At 47.1% G+C, this 16848-nt stretch overlaps 7 protein-coding genes across 7 annotated transcripts; 5 read left to right on the forward strand and 2 right to left on the reverse strand.

Moving 5' to 3' along the window:
• The first annotated feature begins 197 nt into the window (after positions 1-197).
• Positions 198-1689, forward strand: BDV27DRAFT_104223 (cleavage and polyadenylation specificity factor subunit 5). Its single transcript, XM_032064341.1, has 4 exons — positions 198-370; positions 451-702; positions 786-1033; positions 1100-1689. The coding sequence occupies exons 1-4, from the start codon at positions 330-332 to the stop codon at positions 1384-1386; spliced, it is 828 nt and encodes a 275-aa protein (XP_031928513.1). The 5' UTR covers positions 198-329; the 3' UTR covers positions 1387-1689.
• Positions 1690-2788: 1099 nt separating this feature from the next.
• On the forward strand, positions 2789-3920 carry BDV27DRAFT_156922 (lipase family protein; the record flags this gene model as incomplete). Its single annotated transcript, XM_032072415.1, has 4 exons — positions 2789-2882; positions 2957-3122; positions 3201-3537; positions 3621-3920. 4 exons carry the CDS (start codon positions 2789-2791, stop codon positions 3918-3920), a joined length of 897 nt encoding a protein of 298 aa, XP_031928514.1.
• A 1402-nt stretch (positions 3921-5322) lies between these two features.
• Positions 5323-6405, reverse strand: BDV27DRAFT_104236 (uncharacterized protein). The gene is made up of 3 exons (XM_032064342.1): positions 6231-6405; positions 5754-6146; positions 5323-5704 (listed from the first exon to the last, which is right to left on the reverse strand). The coding sequence occupies exons 1-3, from the start codon at positions 6297-6299 to the stop codon at positions 5498-5500; spliced, it is 669 nt and encodes a 222-aa protein (XP_031928515.1). The 5' UTR covers positions 6300-6405; the 3' UTR covers positions 5323-5497.
• A 137-nt stretch (positions 6406-6542) lies between these two features.
• Positions 6543-7566, forward strand: BDV27DRAFT_126973 (zinc-finger domain-containing protein). Its single transcript, XM_032066649.1, has 3 exons — positions 6543-6962; positions 7090-7257; positions 7312-7566. Exons 1-3 carry the CDS (start codon positions 6612-6614, stop codon positions 7438-7440), a joined length of 648 nt encoding a protein of 215 aa, XP_031928516.1. The 5' UTR covers positions 6543-6611; the 3' UTR covers positions 7441-7566.
• A 136-nt stretch (positions 7567-7702) lies between these two features.
• BDV27DRAFT_171607 (YjbQ family protein) lies at positions 7703-9854 on the reverse strand (the record flags this gene model as incomplete). The annotated part of the gene is made up of 5 exons (XM_032075637.1): positions 7703-8026; positions 8115-8399; positions 8896-8976; positions 9031-9358; positions 9409-9854. The coding sequence occupies 5 exons, from the start codon at positions 9852-9854 to the stop codon at positions 7865-7867; spliced, it is 1302 nt and encodes a 433-aa protein (XP_031928517.1). The 3' UTR covers positions 7703-7864.
• Positions 9855-14429: 4575 nt separating this feature from the next.
• Positions 14430-15187, forward strand: BDV27DRAFT_156928 (GFA family protein; the record flags this gene model as incomplete). The annotated part of the gene is made up of 3 exons (XM_032072416.1): positions 14430-14661; positions 14752-15004; positions 15064-15187. 3 exons carry the CDS (start codon positions 14430-14432, stop codon positions 15185-15187), a joined length of 609 nt encoding a protein of 202 aa, XP_031928518.1.
• Positions 15188-15489: 302 nt separating this feature from the next.
• Positions 15490-16479, forward strand: BDV27DRAFT_126980 (uncharacterized protein). The gene has a single exon (XM_032066650.1). The coding sequence runs from the start codon at positions 15659-15661 to the stop codon at positions 16199-16201; it is 543 nt and encodes a 180-aa protein (XP_031928519.1). The 5' UTR covers positions 15490-15658; the 3' UTR covers positions 16202-16479.
• Positions 16480-16848: the final 369 nt, after the last annotated feature.

Below are 16848 nucleotides of genomic sequence, written 5' to 3' on the forward strand. Positions count from 1 at the left end.
AATTGTAGACATTTTGCTTTCTCGTAGATCGTCATAGACTGGACGTACATGGACTGATGCGCTCTGGTTCAGTCGAACATCGGTGTAAATGGCGCCCTCCTCCTCGGGGCGGTGGAATGTTTTCGCGGGGCGAGCCCGAAGGCCGCCATAACAAAGCTAACTACGGTCTACTCCATCCACTTCTCCATCAGTGCTCCGGTAGACCTCCGCCGCATCGAAGTTGCGACTGAATGCAGCCGCGTCAAATTTTACTCAATTTCACAGTTATTTGAAATTAAGCTCGCACGAATATTGTACCTTTCATTGCTAAAAAAAAGATAATCGTCAAAATGTCAACTACCACGGCGACGGCGATGCAAAGCTCTCGCCCGTATGTTCTCTGTTTCGTCGACCGGACTTACCTACGACTTCTCTCCTCACTGGCGGTTACTAATATTTCATTCCTTGCAGGCCTATCATCCCTAAAGATTTCTCCGCTCAGCAACCTCAAACAATCCGTCTATATCCACTCTCCAATTACACATTCGGTACCAAGGAAACGCAACCGGAGGAGGACCCCTCAGTCCTGGCCCGTCTAAAACGCCTTGAGGAACATTACGAGCAGCATGGCATGAGACGGACTTGCGAAGGTGTTCTTGTTTGCCATGAACATAACCATCCTCACGTGTTGATGCTACAAATCGCCAATGCCTTTTTCAAGCTGTACGTGTTGCCTTAGCTACATCGACTACCGTGGCCTGCAGTGCGACATACCAAAAAGAACCGTAGACTGACCATCAACCTAGTCCGGGTGACTATCTTCACTTCGAAGACGACGAGGTGGAGGGTTTCAAGAAGCGACTAAATGAGCGCCTTGCGCCTGTTGGGTCGCAGTTCTCAGGAGAAGGCGTCAACGAGGACTGGGAAATCGGCGACACACTTGCGCAATGGTGGCGGCCGAATTTCGAGACCTTCATGTATCCCTTCCTGCCTGGCCATGTTACTCGGCCAAAGGAGTGCAAAAAGCTGTACTTCATCCAGCTGCCTAAGAAGAGTGAGTCTCGCGTCTCGACTCTTGTTCCTGTTTCATGATGGACCTGTCTGACTTGTTCCTTTCCAGAGGTCCTCTCAGTACCGAAGAACATGAAGCTTCTTGCTGTGCCGTTGTTTGAACTGTACGACAACACCGCCCGTTATGGGCCACAACTGTCGGCTATCCCTCACCTGCTGTCTCGGTATAACTTCGAATTTGTGGATGAGAATGACAACGTCGTCGCCGCGACCCCGGGTACACCACTGCCTGAAGGCCAGATCCCTAAGACAAAGGTCCTCGCAGGAGACAACGAAGGGCAGGATGAGGGAATGGCCGACTACACTGGAGATACAACCGAGAATGGAGCACAGTGAGGACTGACCTGGGCCGAGGGTGAGTACGTATATGCGTTGCTCAACAATTGGGCGTTAGTCTGTTTGCGTCCCGTTGATTACCATTTCTTCGAAGACATGATGAGTTTTATTATTGGCCGGCGTTTTAAGGAGCGGGATGTTCTCTGTTGTATTTTTCCGATAATGATCCATCCTTTCTCCAAAACATTACAAAATAAAATGGTATGCATAGAATGCTGAGCATTAGATAATGAGCGCCGCCCGAGCCTACATGGAATCCACAGCCCCTACAGAAAGCATCTGCAACTATACGGAAGGAGAAATGGGGATGGCTAGTTGATTCATCATCGCGTATCCTTTACAACTGTCGGTCCTTAATAGCACGAGATACGCCAACAGTCTCCCGGCAAACTACTATCACACCACAGTAAACCCCAAACCCCACACCACGAAAGAATGAGAAAGACAACCCTAAATTCAACCTCACTGGACCCTTCTGCAAAGTAGCACCTATTAGTAGACCAAAACGTGCTCACTCAATGCCCCAAGCCTCCTTTAACTAATATAGAGGAAACGGAATCCTTCCGAAGGGGGAAATATCGGCGATATGACAACAAGATCCCCCCGTTGGTTCAAAAAAAAAAAAAAAAAATTCCCCTACGGCAGAGATACTTAGCTCAGTGATAAGCACTAAGTACATCTACGGAACGGAACAAAGAGAAAGGATCATTCAGGAGACAAAACGAGCTAGCAAGAGCCGTTCATTGGTCGCGTCCATTCCTGGGACCTGAATTAGCTGTTCGTTAACCGTTAGGGTAAGGAATTGGGACAGTCCCCACTAGCGAACCCATGGATAGAGATGGGAACTATGAACTTGGCGCAGGGACACGGGTGACTTAGTTTTTCTCTTGTATACACTCTGCGAAGAATTCTTGCACTGTAGCCTGCATGGCCTGTGGCCTTGCTTTCTGATTCGTTCCTATTGCAGTGGCCCAAGCCTCTTCACACTGCCGATCTTCAATTCTGCATGGACCTTTCTTCTCCTATTGTTTGAGCTTTATTGCCTGATACTGTGGGATACGCTACAATGTATCTTGGCGAATGTGATCTGTGTCTCCCACCGGAATACCGTTGGGGAGTTTGACCTCCTGGTGTGGGGAGTACGGTAGTTGGGCTCGGCGAATGCTGCCTGTCCGTGTCTAGACATATAAGGTTGTTTAAGGGTTCCATGGATGACTCTGATTCAATTTGAATAAGGGAGAAACAGCAGGTCTGAGTGCCTCCGGTGTTGTGGCATTCAAGGGGCTAAATTTTGGGTTCATAGGGCTTATCTTCTGTCCCTTTGACCTGTCCTCTCATTTCAATTGACTTTTCTCTTCTTTGTTTAGTACATATATCATTCTTTTTTATATAATATTCCGCAATGCACAATCTCGGCAAAGTTTTAACGGCATTCGCGGCCTGTGCAGGGCTGGGCGTTGCTGCCCCTTCTTCTTCGGCTCAAATAGTCCCTCGAGGTGAGTGTAGAATGCTACCCCTAGGCATGAGGTATCCTGTCATATGAGACGTCAGATTCTAATGATGGATTTAGAGGTCTCGCCACAGTTCCTCCAACAACTCACTCTATACGCCCAGTACGCGGCAGCAGCATATTGCTCCGCCAATACCAACTCCCCAGATACAAAGCTCACCTGCTCAGTTGGGAATTGTCCTCTTGTCGAGGGAGCGAATACCAAGACTCTGACCGAGTTTGAAGAGTATGTCTAACTGACTTAATCACGAGCACATATACATCCGACACCACCCCAAACCGGCTAACTTTGAACTCAAAACAGCAACGAAGCCTTTGGCGACGTAGCCGGGTTCCTTGCAGTAGATGAGTCAAACAAGCAAATTGTTCTCTCCTTCCGAGGAACCAGATCGATAGAGACCTGGGCTGCCAACATCCAGTTAGCAAGGGAGGATGTCGATGAACTCTGTGACGGGTGCGAAGTGCACACCGGCTTCTGGAAGTCATGGGAGTCGGTAGCTACCGCTACGCTGGATGGCGTGAAGAAAGCCCTCCAGGCTTATCCTGGTTTCAAACTTGCCGTGACCGGACATAGTTTTGGCGGTGCAGTTGGGACTCTTGCGGCTACTGTTTTGCGGAACTCGGGGTCTAAGGTTGAGTTGGTGAGTATTTTCCTCGCTTTTTCTTTTTCCTTTTATGGGCTTCGTTCTACGGGATGAGTGTGGTGCTAACGTAACGGGAATAGTATACCTATGGAGCGCCTCGTGTGGGCAATCAGGAATTCGCCGACTATGTCTCGGGTCAGGGCTCTAATTTCCGTGTTACTCATTCTAATGATATTGTTCCTCGCTTGCCGCCTCGCCTGCTCGGTTATCATCAGATTAGTCCGGAGTATTGGATCCCCGTGGGGAACAATGAGACTGTGGGCACGGCAGATATCGAGATGATCAATGAGGCCGACTCTGATATGGGGAATGCTGGACAGAAGATGCAGAGTATTGAGGCGCATAAGTGGTATACTGATCATATCTATGAGTGTAAATAGATTGTGGTCTTGTTCTTCTTCATCAGTGTCTTGATCTTAATTACTTTAATGGGAACCATAACAGCGACATCAATAGATGTTTCGAGTAAATGAAAAGACCTCCTACAGTGATGTGTATATTATCTGGCACCGATCAATATCATATACTATGTTGACTGTATATAAAATATAGCTCGATCAAAGATCTTTTATTGGCAGACCGCCGGCAATATAGTTATTTTAATCGAACTATGTCCAAAGCTCCAAGATTAATCAATAGATCTCGAAGACAAATTAAAAGTGGTGGATTACGTTGTCAAGTTCGTAAGTCTCGGAAATCATGTCACTCATAATCGATGAATGATAGAGGTCATATCTTGTTAGGGTCAATGACCGGAACACCGTGAAGGACACTAGCATCGTGGTCTGGTTTTTAAAAAATCTCACTTAGTAAGAACAAAAGTTCTGATATAAGTTGATTGCTTTATAAGAAGGCATATTTCAAATTAATGACATGGAATGGCGGGTAAGATTCTAGCAATATGCTGGAGCAGAGCAATATGGATCTATTGGCATAAACGCGAGAGCATCAGGGGCCGAACGCAGTAAAAGGAGAGAGAATTTCAATGAATACACCCGACAATATGTGGTGAGTGAAAGGGGACCATTTACAGGGAGTGGGCAAACAAATTGAGGGAATCACTAATACGAAAGATTCTTTGGTGGAACTCTGTATGCTACACAGTGCTGGCTATTACTTCAGACCCCTTGACTACAGGAAGATCTTTTCTACGTTGACACACCTACTGATCATATCAGCCTCTCCGCGTGAAAGAAATTCTCTGAGATTAATCATAGTCTAAATGGATCGAAAGAAGCAGTATACTTCGGCATCTTGTAAGCGAGGATAGATGGATATAGTCCCGCTTATATATTGTGATTAGAGACTTTGACCAACTCATACGTGTTATAAATGACTTCAAGCTACGTAGACAGTAAATAAAGTATCCAAGCGAATGGGTGTTGAACGCGAGTGATCTCTTCTGCTCAGCTTCGTAAATTCATGTTGAATTCGATTCTTGATTTTCGGTACTATAGAGGGAATTCAACTACGCCGTCGCCTGTTTTTGAGAAGGCTGATAGAGATGGGAACACGAGGCCGCACAGTATGCTCTCTCATTCAAAAAAAGACAATAGAGTCACGACAGACACCAAAGCGAGTCTTTCACGCTCAATGTCGATGAGCTGACCATCCGAAAAGCTACTTTCGATGTCAGCTTTTTGGGAAACGATGCCCATAAGCGGAAGGGGGCCCTTATATCAAAACGGCGCTGCACTAGTGTGGTAAGTAACATCGGGTTCCGAGCATGTGGTAGCTCTGAAGCTGCTGGAAAGCAAAGCGCACCAAATAGAAACAGAGGAAAGCGCAGTATATGTATGCCCAATGTCTCTCTTCGTAGTCCGCTCCAAAGGAGTCGGTGGTACCCCTGTTGATGAAGACGCCGCACGCTTTGGGTATATGGATGCTGGCGTGAAGGCCGTGGGCAATGTCATCGTGGTGTCCCGTAGGATGGCGAATAATTACTAGACCGAACTACTTATTTGTGTTTGCGCTTCTTCTGAGACTTGCTGCCTCCAACAGAACCTTGACGTCCACCAGATATACTCGTTAATTTCGAGAGCTTCACCTTCGGAGGCTGTTTCGAGGCCTTCGCTTTGGCTTTGTTGATCATAGAGTCAACGTCATCTTCGTCTTCATCCTCGTCCTCCTCTGAACCAGACTCATCACCGCCCGCGACGCGTGTCTATGATGGTCAGCAAGACTGCTCCCGCAGTTTGAAGATGCGAACAAACCTCAGTCTTTTTCTTCCGCTTAAAGTTACCATACGCCTGCCTCCCCCCATATGCCAAGTCATCGTCATCATCAGCGTCCAGAGAAGCATCGGCGACAATGAAGGGCGGCGGGGCATATTGGTTCACAGGGCTTTCAGCACCGAAATCAAGGACCCATTCTGTCTCGCCCGATTCCGCAGCCTGACGCGCAATAGCTTCCCTGCGTTTCTCTTCTTCTGCTGCAAGAGCAGCTGAGATGGCCTCAAGATCCTTTGAAGGTGTAGCTGCAGGACTTTGAGGTTGTTCACCGGGGGCGACTCTTTGGCGTTTTGGGGTGGGAGTGTTTGAACCTTCGGTAGAAGGCGGCTGAGACGATTCTTTAGCGGCAGCTGTAGCGGCAGCTCGTTGCATAAACTTGAATCAATCAGTTTCTATTCGCAAAGCTCCAGTTGACGAAGATCGTATAAAATCCTAAAGACCCCAATGCAAGCGACATACTTTCATTGTAAGAAGACGTGAAGACATTGTCTTCTCTGGCTTGGAGCCAGTCGCAGGTGAGCCAGCCATGATGGAATTGCAACAGAAGGATTGCCCAAACTAGATAGACTTAAAAAGAACCCTTTCCGTTAATGTATCGTGCAATAATTATGTGGGTATAGCCATGAAATAAAGCGCAACAAAAAAACATGAGCCAAAAGCGGAACAAATTCGCAAGCGGCAGAATTGGGTCAGCAGCCGTAGGAGAGACGCCGATTGGCTCTTCAAGCGGCGGCGCGAGCTCCCGCAAACCTCACCCTTTGAAGCCGACTTCTCACCTCCGCTTCACCCGCCATCCACAATTGCCCTCTGCACCAAGTCCTAGGGACTCAATTGCTCAACATGTTGCCTTTGGCTCGAAGCCGGATCGCGGCATTCTCTGCCGCCTGGACTCCTCGCGTTGCCGCCCGGGCCAGCTACTCCACCACCGTCCCTCGTTTCTCCGAGAACAACATCCAAGCCAACGACCCGAACCCCCCGCAACCGCCCAAGCCCAATGTATCCGCCACCAATGCCACTCCAGTTGATGCCATGGGCTCCCGGGATGCGCCCTTGAGGGAGGATGTCGAGGCTGGTGAGCGCAACCGCCAGCTTCAGGCTCCTAACCGTGCCAGGACCTGGGCCGCCAGCCAGCAGCCAAGAGAGAAGGCTATGACTGGACCTCGCTTCGAGCAGACAATCATGGAGATGCAGGTATGTTGAGGCATTACAATTGTAATTGGATGTTGTGCTGTGGTGGTTGTACGGACAAGATCCGAAACATGGGCCTGCGCAACTGCCAGGAGTGAAAGACCGATCGGCTAACAATTATCAAAACTAGCCCCAACCCTATGCCGCCATTGAGCTCATCCACAAGCAGCCCGTTCGCTGGACGAAGAAGAGAGTCGTCAGCTGTGACGGTGGTGGCGGTCCTCTCGGCCACCCCAAAATCTATATCAACACCGACAAGCCCGAGATTGCTACCTGCGGCTACTGCGGACTGCCTTTTGTAAGATCCAACATCCAGAATTCAAATTCGTGCGAATCGCTAATATTGTATTAGGCCCACGAGCAGCACCGTGCATACCTCGAGTCCCTTCCTGCTACCAGCTACCCTCTCAAACCCACTGGTGACGCCGCTGAGGTGAACGAGACCCAGCGTGTCACCGAGGGTGGTCTTGAACAGCGGTAGAGCATTGTTTTTGGCGTTGATGATTGTTTGTTTTTCTTGCCCTCTCTTTTGCCTTCAGAAGGGCGTTGTACAGATTGTACCGATCAATGAGTTAGAATAAAATGTTTTCATATCAATCGATGATGGGTTGACTAGTATTGTGGTACTGAAACTAAATTAGACATCTATGTTTGGATCGTGGCAACCGCTTGTGACTTCCGGTGTCACGACAGAGTTGATGAGAAAGGGTAGACCGGTCTATTGAATTAGATCTCTTCATGATAGGGACAGAAAATTCATCCGTATTATATCTACATATGTGCGATATTACATACGAAGCTACCAACACCCACATCAACACTTACACACCACAGCACCTTTTCTAAGCCTAACAACATTCATATAACATCATAAATCATAAGTTCCCCCTTATATCGCTATCGTGTCACTCGCTTTTCTCTCCCTGGATAGTTGCGACAACATTTCTTCTATGCTTATGAGCCCTGAACTCCAAATACCAGATTCCCTGCCAAGTGCCGGTGGCCAACTGCCCATTGGAGATAGGAATGCTAACTGAAGCACCAATCAACGCGGATTTCACATGTGCCTAATGGAAAAGTCAGCCCAAGCTCCTCAAAGATAACTAATCGCAGGTAAGATAAGGGCATAGTATAGAGGGGAAAGGTTATAAGTACCGGCATATCGTCCTCTCCTTCCGCAGAATGGCGGTAGAGGTTACCCTTCTTATCATAGGGCACAATACGCTCAAGCGCATCGGTCATATCTGCTTGAACATCATCGTCCCAGTTCTCATTTAGTGAAAGGGCGCAGCTCGTATGCTTGATGAAGAGGTGCAAGATGCCGACTTTGTAGTTCTTGATCTCCGGCAGTTGAGTTTCAACGTAGTCCGTGATTAGGTACGAGCCGCGAGCCTGAGGGGGGAGGTAGAAAGTCTTCTGGACCCAGGACATTTTCTTTAACTATATTGTAGATAGTTTTATATGTCTTATTTCCGTGCGTTCTGTCACAGTGGAGGTCAGCGCATGCAGGATAATGTTAGAAGTGGTTGGTCTAGGTGGGGTTGATGGTCGTTTCTGAGGTATGGGCGAAGTGGGGGGAGACCAATTTCACGTTGGGGTGAATCAATTGCGAAGCCGAGACGAAAGTGAAGATGTACCTGAACTATGGTATTTGCTCTGACCCTGAATACGTCCTTGATCGCGTGTTTTGAGCAAGGGTTGATAAGAAGTTGCCGAGGAGGATAAGTTTGTTGGATGGTGGGGACCATTTAATATCCGTCGACGTCATGTATTTTTGTGCCTGATTAATCTTAATCGCTTGCGATATGATTGGACTTATCTATTACTCGATGGATACTTCTACGTGAACCGTCTGTCTAAACTCTTTACACGAACAATTCCATACATATTTGTGACACATTCAAGAATTCCCGGCAGTACAAATAGATTCCTGCACATAAGGGGGGTTACTGGTGGCACTACCCCAGTCAACACCCCCCAGAGCTTTGCCGGCGTCGGTAGAATTATCCGATAAGATCTGCGCTCATGAGTCAAAACAATCAGGATTGCCGTGCTTCAGGAAGGAACTTACATAGTATTTCTTGTCGACATAATGCCACCAATCATTACTTCGGAATGCGTTATCTGTTGACTGACTGATTGGGTCAACCCAGCCGGTATTGCGCGTATCGAAATGGGCATGTTTCGACCAAGAGATATAAACCTTGGGGTGATCATTATTACGGACCCCATTGGGATCATTGGAATCCCCAGCCTGAATCTCTTCCGTGGTGAGGGTATTCTGGATGTCTCCCCAGGCTAGGTTGTGATAGCCGCTATGAGAAGAGAGAAGTGCTCGCGACGGTGCCCACATGTTGTTATCATTTCGGGAATGGATAATTATAACTCTCTCCCAGTCGCTGTGGCCGTTAAAGACGTCTTGAATAATGGAGTGAGTGCCAACACTCACTAGTCATGGCCAGTGTCAATAACCCCGATTACTCTGGCACCGTCCTTCTCATAGAAGAGATTATATGCCACTCGCACTTCGGTATCACTACACCTCTTAAAGGTATAGTAGATCGGAAAGTCCGGTGCCCTGTTGTCAATGGCCACTCCTGGGTTGCGACACTTGCATCCAACGTCCGGATACTCACACTGTGCCGCGGCAGGGGCCTTGTGGCTGCTGTCGTACACATCATTGGAAGTAGGAGAGCCACCAAAGGCCCATGTCGGGTAACAAGGGGGCTGGTTCAGAGCCTGGCCAAAAAACCACATGGGCGCATAGCGGTCTGCAAGCTCTGCACCTCCTTGGCTAAGGAGACTCGCCATATGGTCATCGGTAATTTGAGTAACGGCTGTAGTCTGACCGGCAGCCAAGACGATGACGAGGATATGTACATTCCTGAGCCGCATCTTATTTTGGAAAGTAGGATGTACGGAATGTACGATTAATCGATGAAAACAGTTGTTGTATTAATCTCGGTTACCCATGTGCGTAGTGCCTGAGACCGAAGCTTTTGTCTAATGTGTACGTTTGAGCCGGGACATTTCCCCATTCTTAAATGTCCGACATGCGGCGGTCATGCTACTTATATTTGTGACCTCTCCGATCATAAGAGGGTAGCATTTTGCAAGCAGACAGGGGTTGTGCTCTGTTGAATGTCATGTGAAGAGATCCTCTAGCTTAAATGGAAATAGGACTATCATGTGGGCTCTAAAATATGCGAGGTCAGACACGCGGGCCGATGGGCAGACGGGTCTAATGCTGACCGGGGCATTAACCCCTCTCGGCAGAATTGAACGACCATCGGGTTTGCTGCAGTACACTTGCCGGATTGGACAGGTAGTTCTGTTTGACTCTTATCTTCCGTCCGAAGCAGATCTTACTCGATCCGAGTACATTTGGCTTCTAGCCGGAGATTCATGTCTGTTCAAACGCCGAATGTCTTGATATAGTAATTCAGATATAGCTAGAGTAGCATTCTGCACTGTTATGTAATCCTGAATCTAACTTCATGATCTTCTTTGTGTGGTTCTTACTAATGGAACTAATTGTCATACAGATTCGCCTCCTTGGTCCTACTCTGATTTGACATTAGGCAAAGTATGAATGCTATCGGCCAATCTCCTTGTATTTCTCCATTGTCGTCGAAGAACCTTTTCGCAGATACGTAGTACAAGGATAAATTATATACGAATTATATACGGCAATCTCATGAATAAGGCTTTTGTCGGGAATTGCAGCAGTCAAAGGCATTATATCTATATATATGCACTACAATATCTTTTATGCTAAGTTATAAAATTAATCTAAGACTGCTTCCACGCATTTAGCCTGTAGCAGCTTTGCTACTGCCTCATGCTTATACTGCGTAGCGTAAGATAGCGGCGTTTTACCCCGCCGATCTTGAGCCGTTATAGTGGCACCCTTTTCAAGAAGCAACTTTACCGTTGCCTCGTGTCCGTGCTCTGCAGCATAGGAAAGTGGTGTTTGACCACGAGAATCAGGAAGCTCTATATCAGCACCCTTTTTAACCAGAAGCTTTGCGATAGCTTCGTGTCCATTCTCTATAGCGTAGATGAGGGGTGTTTGACCGCGAGAGTCAGAAGAGTCTATGTCCGCACCATTCTCAAGCAGAATGTTTATGGCTGCTGTTTGCCCGTTGTCGACAGCGTAGATGAGCGGTGTATGACCTTGATGGTCAGGAGACTCTATATTAGCTCCATGTTCGAGCAGTAGCTTCATTGTCACCTCCTGACCTCTCTGTGCAGCCAAAGAAAGCGGTGTTTGACCAAGGGGCCCCTCAGACTCTGTATCAGCGCCTCCTTCAAGAAGGATTTTCGCTATTGACGCGTGCCCACGCTCTGCCACGTAAGCTAATGGTGATCTTCGACCAGCCTCTCGACCCTCTATAGAGGCTCCATTATCCAGTAATATCTTCACTGTACCAGCTTGACATTTCTCCGAAGCAGATAATAGTGGTGTTCGAGAATTACTGTCCTCAGACTCTATATCAGCCCCCTTCTGAAGTAAAACACCCACTGCTTCCTCGCGCCCTTTCAATGCGGCCCAGGTCAAGGGTGTTCGACCAAATTTATCCCTAGACTCTATGGCAGCTCCCCGCTCAAGTAATAATGCTAACGCAGCCCCATGGGTATTCTCTGCGGCTGCCCAGGAAAGTGGTGTTCGTCTTTGTTCATCCTTAGAATCCAGTCTAGCCCCCTTCTCTAGCAGCAAATCAAGCACTACTTCATGCCCGCCCTCTGCAGCCCGTGACAGAGGGGTTCGACTGCGATTATCCTCTGACTCGGCATAGACTTTGCCAGACTGGAGCAATAGTTTGACGATGGACAGGTGACCTGAGGCTGCAGCGTATGAAAGGGGAGATCGTCCGTCCTTATCCTCATAGTCGGGATCAACATCATTGCGACATAATAACAACCTCACAATAGCTTCCTGTCCACATTCTGCTGCGCGTGATAGTGGTGTGCGGCCACTGAGATCCCTTCCACCGGCACTGACATCACTTCGGGTTAGCAGCAGCCATAGCATGTCCAAATGCCCTCTTCCTGCGGCGTGAGATAGAAGCGTCTGTCCATTCCCGCTTATTCCATTTGTGTTGATCCAGTTTGTCTCCGCATCGCGACAAGCCTCCAGTGGATTGTGTGGTATTAGTAGATGGAGACTATCTAGAGCAAACCCAGTCTCTTTACGTTTTCTTGCTTTGTTTATCTTTCGACTCACGGGACGTCGTTGTTGGACGCATAATCTTCTCAAGGGAGATTGTGATGACTTAAGATCGCCAAGGTTAATTAACTGAAATTTTCCGCATTGCTTCCTTTCAAATCGTTGCATTGTCAGGAACGAATCTTGCAGGTATATTGCAATCAACTGATTCTCCTCACTCTTTCCCTCCGTACAATGCAGGATAGCAAGCCCTAGCCCTGGGTGTCCTACACCTATAAACCGAAGTTCCAAAGATATCCCCTTGCTGCTCACAGTTAACGGTCCTTCAATCGTCGTGAAAGGATTATAAGGAACAACATTTGCAGATTCTCTGAATGCATCTGGCGATGTTGCCAGCAACCCACCATGATTCTCCTCTTCAGAGTCCGATCTCCAAGCAAATATGCTGTGGTCATCCAATATTTTCATGATCTCTTCCTGGAGTCTAATGAAGGCATTCTTGCCTTCACCATAAATCGGCGGCATGTTGATTCCGAATATACCCATGAGGCAATATGCTCGATCTTCGATCCTTGTTGTCTCCCTTCTCGCAGCCCACGACATCCTTTGAGCAACACTAGCAGTTTCAACATCATCATCCCCCACCAAGATACCGACAGGTATACTAGTGATCTCCGACAAATCATCTCGTAGGCTCTCTCTAGTCCCCAACTCCTTCCATTCATGGTCGAGAAAGATAACCGTCGACGGAGCAATTAGTTCCTGAAGAGTCCATCCTCGCTTGAACCATCTACTCTTGGCGAAAGGCTCTGATGGCACATCTGCAAGATATGCATAGCATACGTCGGCTTCCTGGTACCAACGATACATAGAATTGAGTGACTCAGACAGCTCCGCACTGCTTGTCTTATCAATGCAACACGTATCTATCCAGGCGTATTCATATCCGTTGGCCCTAGCGAAAGTACAACAATCTTTAACCTTTTTGAACCCTTTTTTATCAATCACGCCAGTTGTTATATCCTGAAATGTGACCTCCATCTCCTGCCATGTATGCGAGAGAATAGCATATTGCGGGGGTTCGCCAAAGAATTCCTCAATGATGAAGTTGCCCGTATCGGATGGCTTCGTATTTAGCAAACGCATGGCGTGAAATTAGGAACTGCCTTTCTCTATCGCACTTTTCAGGGCAAACTTAAGGCAGAGATGGTATAACAGTATTTCTAAGGATACCACTCCACGACCGGGGGCTTTCGTATTTTTAGATTCAGAGGGATCCTCGGTGCCTTTCATAATAGCCCCCATTGCCTTTGGAGGGGCGTGCTAGTGAGGCGCTTCTAAACTAGTTGTGGTTATATCTGCATCCCTAATTGGGCGTCGTGCACTCGGGCGCTTAGAGCCCGGCGTCATTGGGCCACCATATGCAGGGGTTTGTGCTGACCGTTTGACACGATGTTGCTAGGGGAGGTCGGATACTTATCAAATAGGGCATGGGCAGGAATAATTATGGTGGGTCAAAATGCGTTATATCGTGAATGCTAATGAAAAGGAAAAATGTGGCTGTACGTGCCGTATACATATTGCGCTGACCTGGTATGGTTATCGTCACCCGCAAACCGCCAAGTTTAGCCCTATCCATGACTTAAACCCTCCCTCCCAAGTAAATCGCAATGAACTAATCATCTCGCATTGACTCTCAACACCAAGCAACAATCATAAAATTGATACAAACTATAACTAAAACACATTTCAATCAATCGAGTTTGGGCATAAGTGGTGGTATCTTGAATGGTTTTCACTAATTGTCACCCATATGTACATACAATCTGCTAAGGCCAGCTTACAGCTGACGACTGTTGTGCAAACCACAACCTAACAGGAGCTAAAACTGTAAACCCAAGGAATACGATAAACTGTTTCTTGGCTTTTGAATCTCCAGAGCCTCAGATGACGACGGCCATGGCACAAGAGCATCATAAATCGCATTTACATCGCAATGACATCATCTGCGATTCCCGGCTTTTTGGTGGCGTACACAACTAATAACTATCCCGACCCTTCTAGATTCGAGCAAGATATATATATGGGCATTGGTGTGAGCGAATATAATTGTGTATATTCCTGAGTTCTCGCCTGATTCTATGTTGTTTAAGCCACCTGCAGCTTGTATTCCCGCAACCCGCCGGCCTTTCGTGACATCTATCATTCGCGCCGGCCAGCAAAGATATTGGAGCTCTCCCTCTAGTATCACCAATCAGTCTGTCTCAATCTATCGCAAATTTAGTTATATAGCCCCAAGAATGGCGGAAGATGTGCCAACGGGGGGCGATCCCTTTCCCAACCCCATCTCCGGCACTACCGACGAAGCAAGCTGGAAGCATCGCCCGCCATACAAGATCCAAACAGACGAAGAATTCGGCCCCGTTAAATGGACCGGAAGGTGCCAATGTGGACAGGTAGAGTACAAAATAAATCGAGAGAAGCCATTGAAATCGAAGTACTGCCATTGTCGGGGGTGCCAAGTATTGCATGGTACGTGATTTTAAAAGAATAAGAGTGCTTCATTCTTCGTCTGCGACGTATCTGGGGCATTCGAGGAAAAATACTAACAAGGAAAAATAGGTGCACCATTCCAGTGGGCCACTATATTTCACAAGTCCGACATAACGTTCACCAAAGGTGCTGATGGCCTGGCCTTCTATTCATCTACGGAGAAATCGAGAGAGTATATGAACCCGACAAAGGTGTCGTGTTCGTTCTGTCGGACTCCGATCATGGATGAGGGACGTAATGTTTGTCTTCTATTCCCTGCGTCTATTGACTATGGGGAGACACATGAGGAGAGAGAGAAGTGGATTAATGCATTTGAAGTAGAGTTAGTCTTCAATATTCCTTGTTTGAATCTGGAATGCCATATGTTAACCATGTTTGCAGGTGCCATATTTTCTACAGCCGACGGGCTGTCGAGATCCCAGATGGAAAGCCGAAATGGTCCGAGTTGGATGATAGTAGCGAGCTTTTGGATGATTCGGGTAACCCTAAGAAGGGGAAATCATGAGATTCAATGTACAAATCTTGGGCAGATTGATGTAAAAAATTAAAAGATAAAGAAAAGAAAGATTTAGGTTTCAGGCACCTATAACACCCTCCAGAGCACAACTAACAAGCAGCATAAACAGCAATGTTGACTTCACTCACTCCATGTATTTATTCTTGAATAAATCTTGACCTCTATAAGTACACGCGCTACGCTACTTTACATGGTTACATAGACTAATTAACACTACTCCACATCAAGCTAAAACCTTTCCAATCGCCTTGATTTCTCGCAATATTAACCCCGCTTTTTATTCTGTTGTGGTTTAAAAAAATTATCCAAATCAGCCTTACCCTCAGGGGTATCAATGCATCTACCCATATATTAAGACCCATACCCCTCGGTAGTTGGTGGTTAAAGAATCCACAACGTTGATACCTTTATTATCCCCCCTCTTTTACTACCAATTCCCAAAAAAGAATTCATATCAAAATGGGTCCTCAGCTATTTCTGATCGTGGGATTATTCCTCCAACTGCTCTCAGCTCACGAGCTACATCCACGCGAAAGCCCTGCCTGCCAGTTCTCAGTGGCCGCCTCATACCTTGGAGAAACTTGCGAAGCTTTCACTAGGAGGTGGCATATTGATCGTCCTACATTTTTATCGTTGAATCCGGGTGCCGACTGCTCCGGCCTTGCTGATGATCGCACTTACTGTGTGGAGGCTGTCTCGTCGGTCTCGGCTACTGCCTCTGTGACAACGACATCGTCCACAACCAGCTCTCCAACGGTATTATACACTACCACCGATAGCTCTACAGCTACAGCCTCCGCAGCCACCGGCAGTTCTACAGTGACATCTTCTACAACTACCGACAGCTCTACAGAGACATCGTCCGCAACCACCGACAGCTCGACAGCGATAAAGGAGTCTACTACTCCTACATCTACCTCTGAGTCTGCTGCCCCAGCTTTTACTATTCCTCTGCAGATCACAATGATTATTACACTATTGTTTTCTCTCTGCTTTATTTAACCGGGCTTTCTTCAAAGACATGTCAATACAAAAATAGACATGTACCACGACTGTGCCTCTTCAGGAGCCTATGTGCTGTTCGGCGTCTAGATGGTATTTAGAAATTGATGTCAGAGCCCCGAAGGGTTTAGCTCAGAATATTTCGTCGGTCTGCAGAGTGACCATTTTGTTTGTAACATATCCTGTATTCTAGTTGTTCCATATAAAATGGTGCTCTTCATAACCCTGATATCCCAACCAAAGAATGTCAATACATTGCAATAATTTGTCAATTACTATTATAAAAGGATCTGGTAAATGCTTTATATCAAAACGTGTCTTCCGCCAAAGCTTTCCCATATATCTCCCGTCTGTCTAGAAAGCTTGTCTGCCATGAAGTCCGCTCTGTGTTCCGTCGCCCTTGTTATAACCCCGTAATCAATAAGAATCTCAATATTCCTGCAAATGGTGGCCCTGGCATGCGGCTTGCGGTAGTTGGCATTTACTTGCTACTTCCAATGTGGTGTCCAGCCGGTCTTGCATTTTGGTGGATATCTCTTGAAGCTGTTGCTACATGGCGACATATCATTACGTTCCTTTCTCTTCTTCTTTTTCTTCTTCTTCTTCTTCTTGTTGTTGTCCGTAGTTGAAATGTAGACAAGGGTATA

This window comes from Aspergillus caelatus, assembly GCF_009193585.1.
Source record: "Aspergillus caelatus strain CBS 763.97 unplaced genomic scaffold BDV27scaffold_69, whole genome shotgun sequence".
In the NCBI taxonomy this organism is placed as follows: domain Eukaryota; kingdom Fungi; phylum Ascomycota; class Eurotiomycetes; order Eurotiales; family Aspergillaceae; genus Aspergillus; species Aspergillus caelatus.

Bases quoted from the DNA above. Each gene is read 5' to 3' on its own strand.
- BDV27DRAFT_104236 (XM_032064342.1), bottom strand. From the start codon at position 6,299: ATGGCTGGCTCACCTGCGACTGGCTCCAAGCCAGAGAAGACAATGTCT. The intron at 6,147-6,230 runs GTATGTCGCTTG...GATTGATTCAAG, and splicing joins CACGTCTTCTTACAATGAAA to TTTATGCAACGAGCTGCCGC. The intron at 5,705-5,753 runs GTTTGTTCGCAT...TGACCATCATAG, and splicing joins AGCGGAAGAAAAAGACTGAG to ACACGCGTCGCGGGCGGTGA.
- BDV27DRAFT_104223 (XM_032064341.1), top strand. From the start codon at position 330: ATGTCAACTACCACGGCGACGGCGATGCAAAGCTCTCGCCC. The intron at 371-450 runs GTATGTTCTCTG...CATTCCTTGCAG, and splicing joins GCGATGCAAAGCTCTCGCCC to GCCTATCATCCCTAAAGATT. The intron at 1,034-1,099 runs GTGAGTCTCGCG...GTTCCTTTCCAG, and splicing joins CATCCAGCTGCCTAAGAAGA to AGGTCCTCTCAGTACCGAAG.
- BDV27DRAFT_126980 (XM_032066650.1), top strand. From the start codon at position 15,659: ATGGGTCCTCAGCTATTTCTGATCGTGGGATTATTCCTCCAACTGCTC.
- BDV27DRAFT_126973 (XM_032066649.1), top strand. From the start codon at position 6,612: ATGTTGCCTTTGGCTCGAAGCCGGATCGCGGCATTCTCTGCCGCCTGG. The intron at 6,963-7,089 runs GTATGTTGAGGC...TATCAAAACTAG, and splicing joins AGACAATCATGGAGATGCAG to CCCCAACCCTATGCCGCCAT. The intron at 7,258-7,311 runs GTAAGATCCAAC...ATATTGTATTAG, and splicing joins GCTACTGCGGACTGCCTTTT to GCCCACGAGCAGCACCGTGC.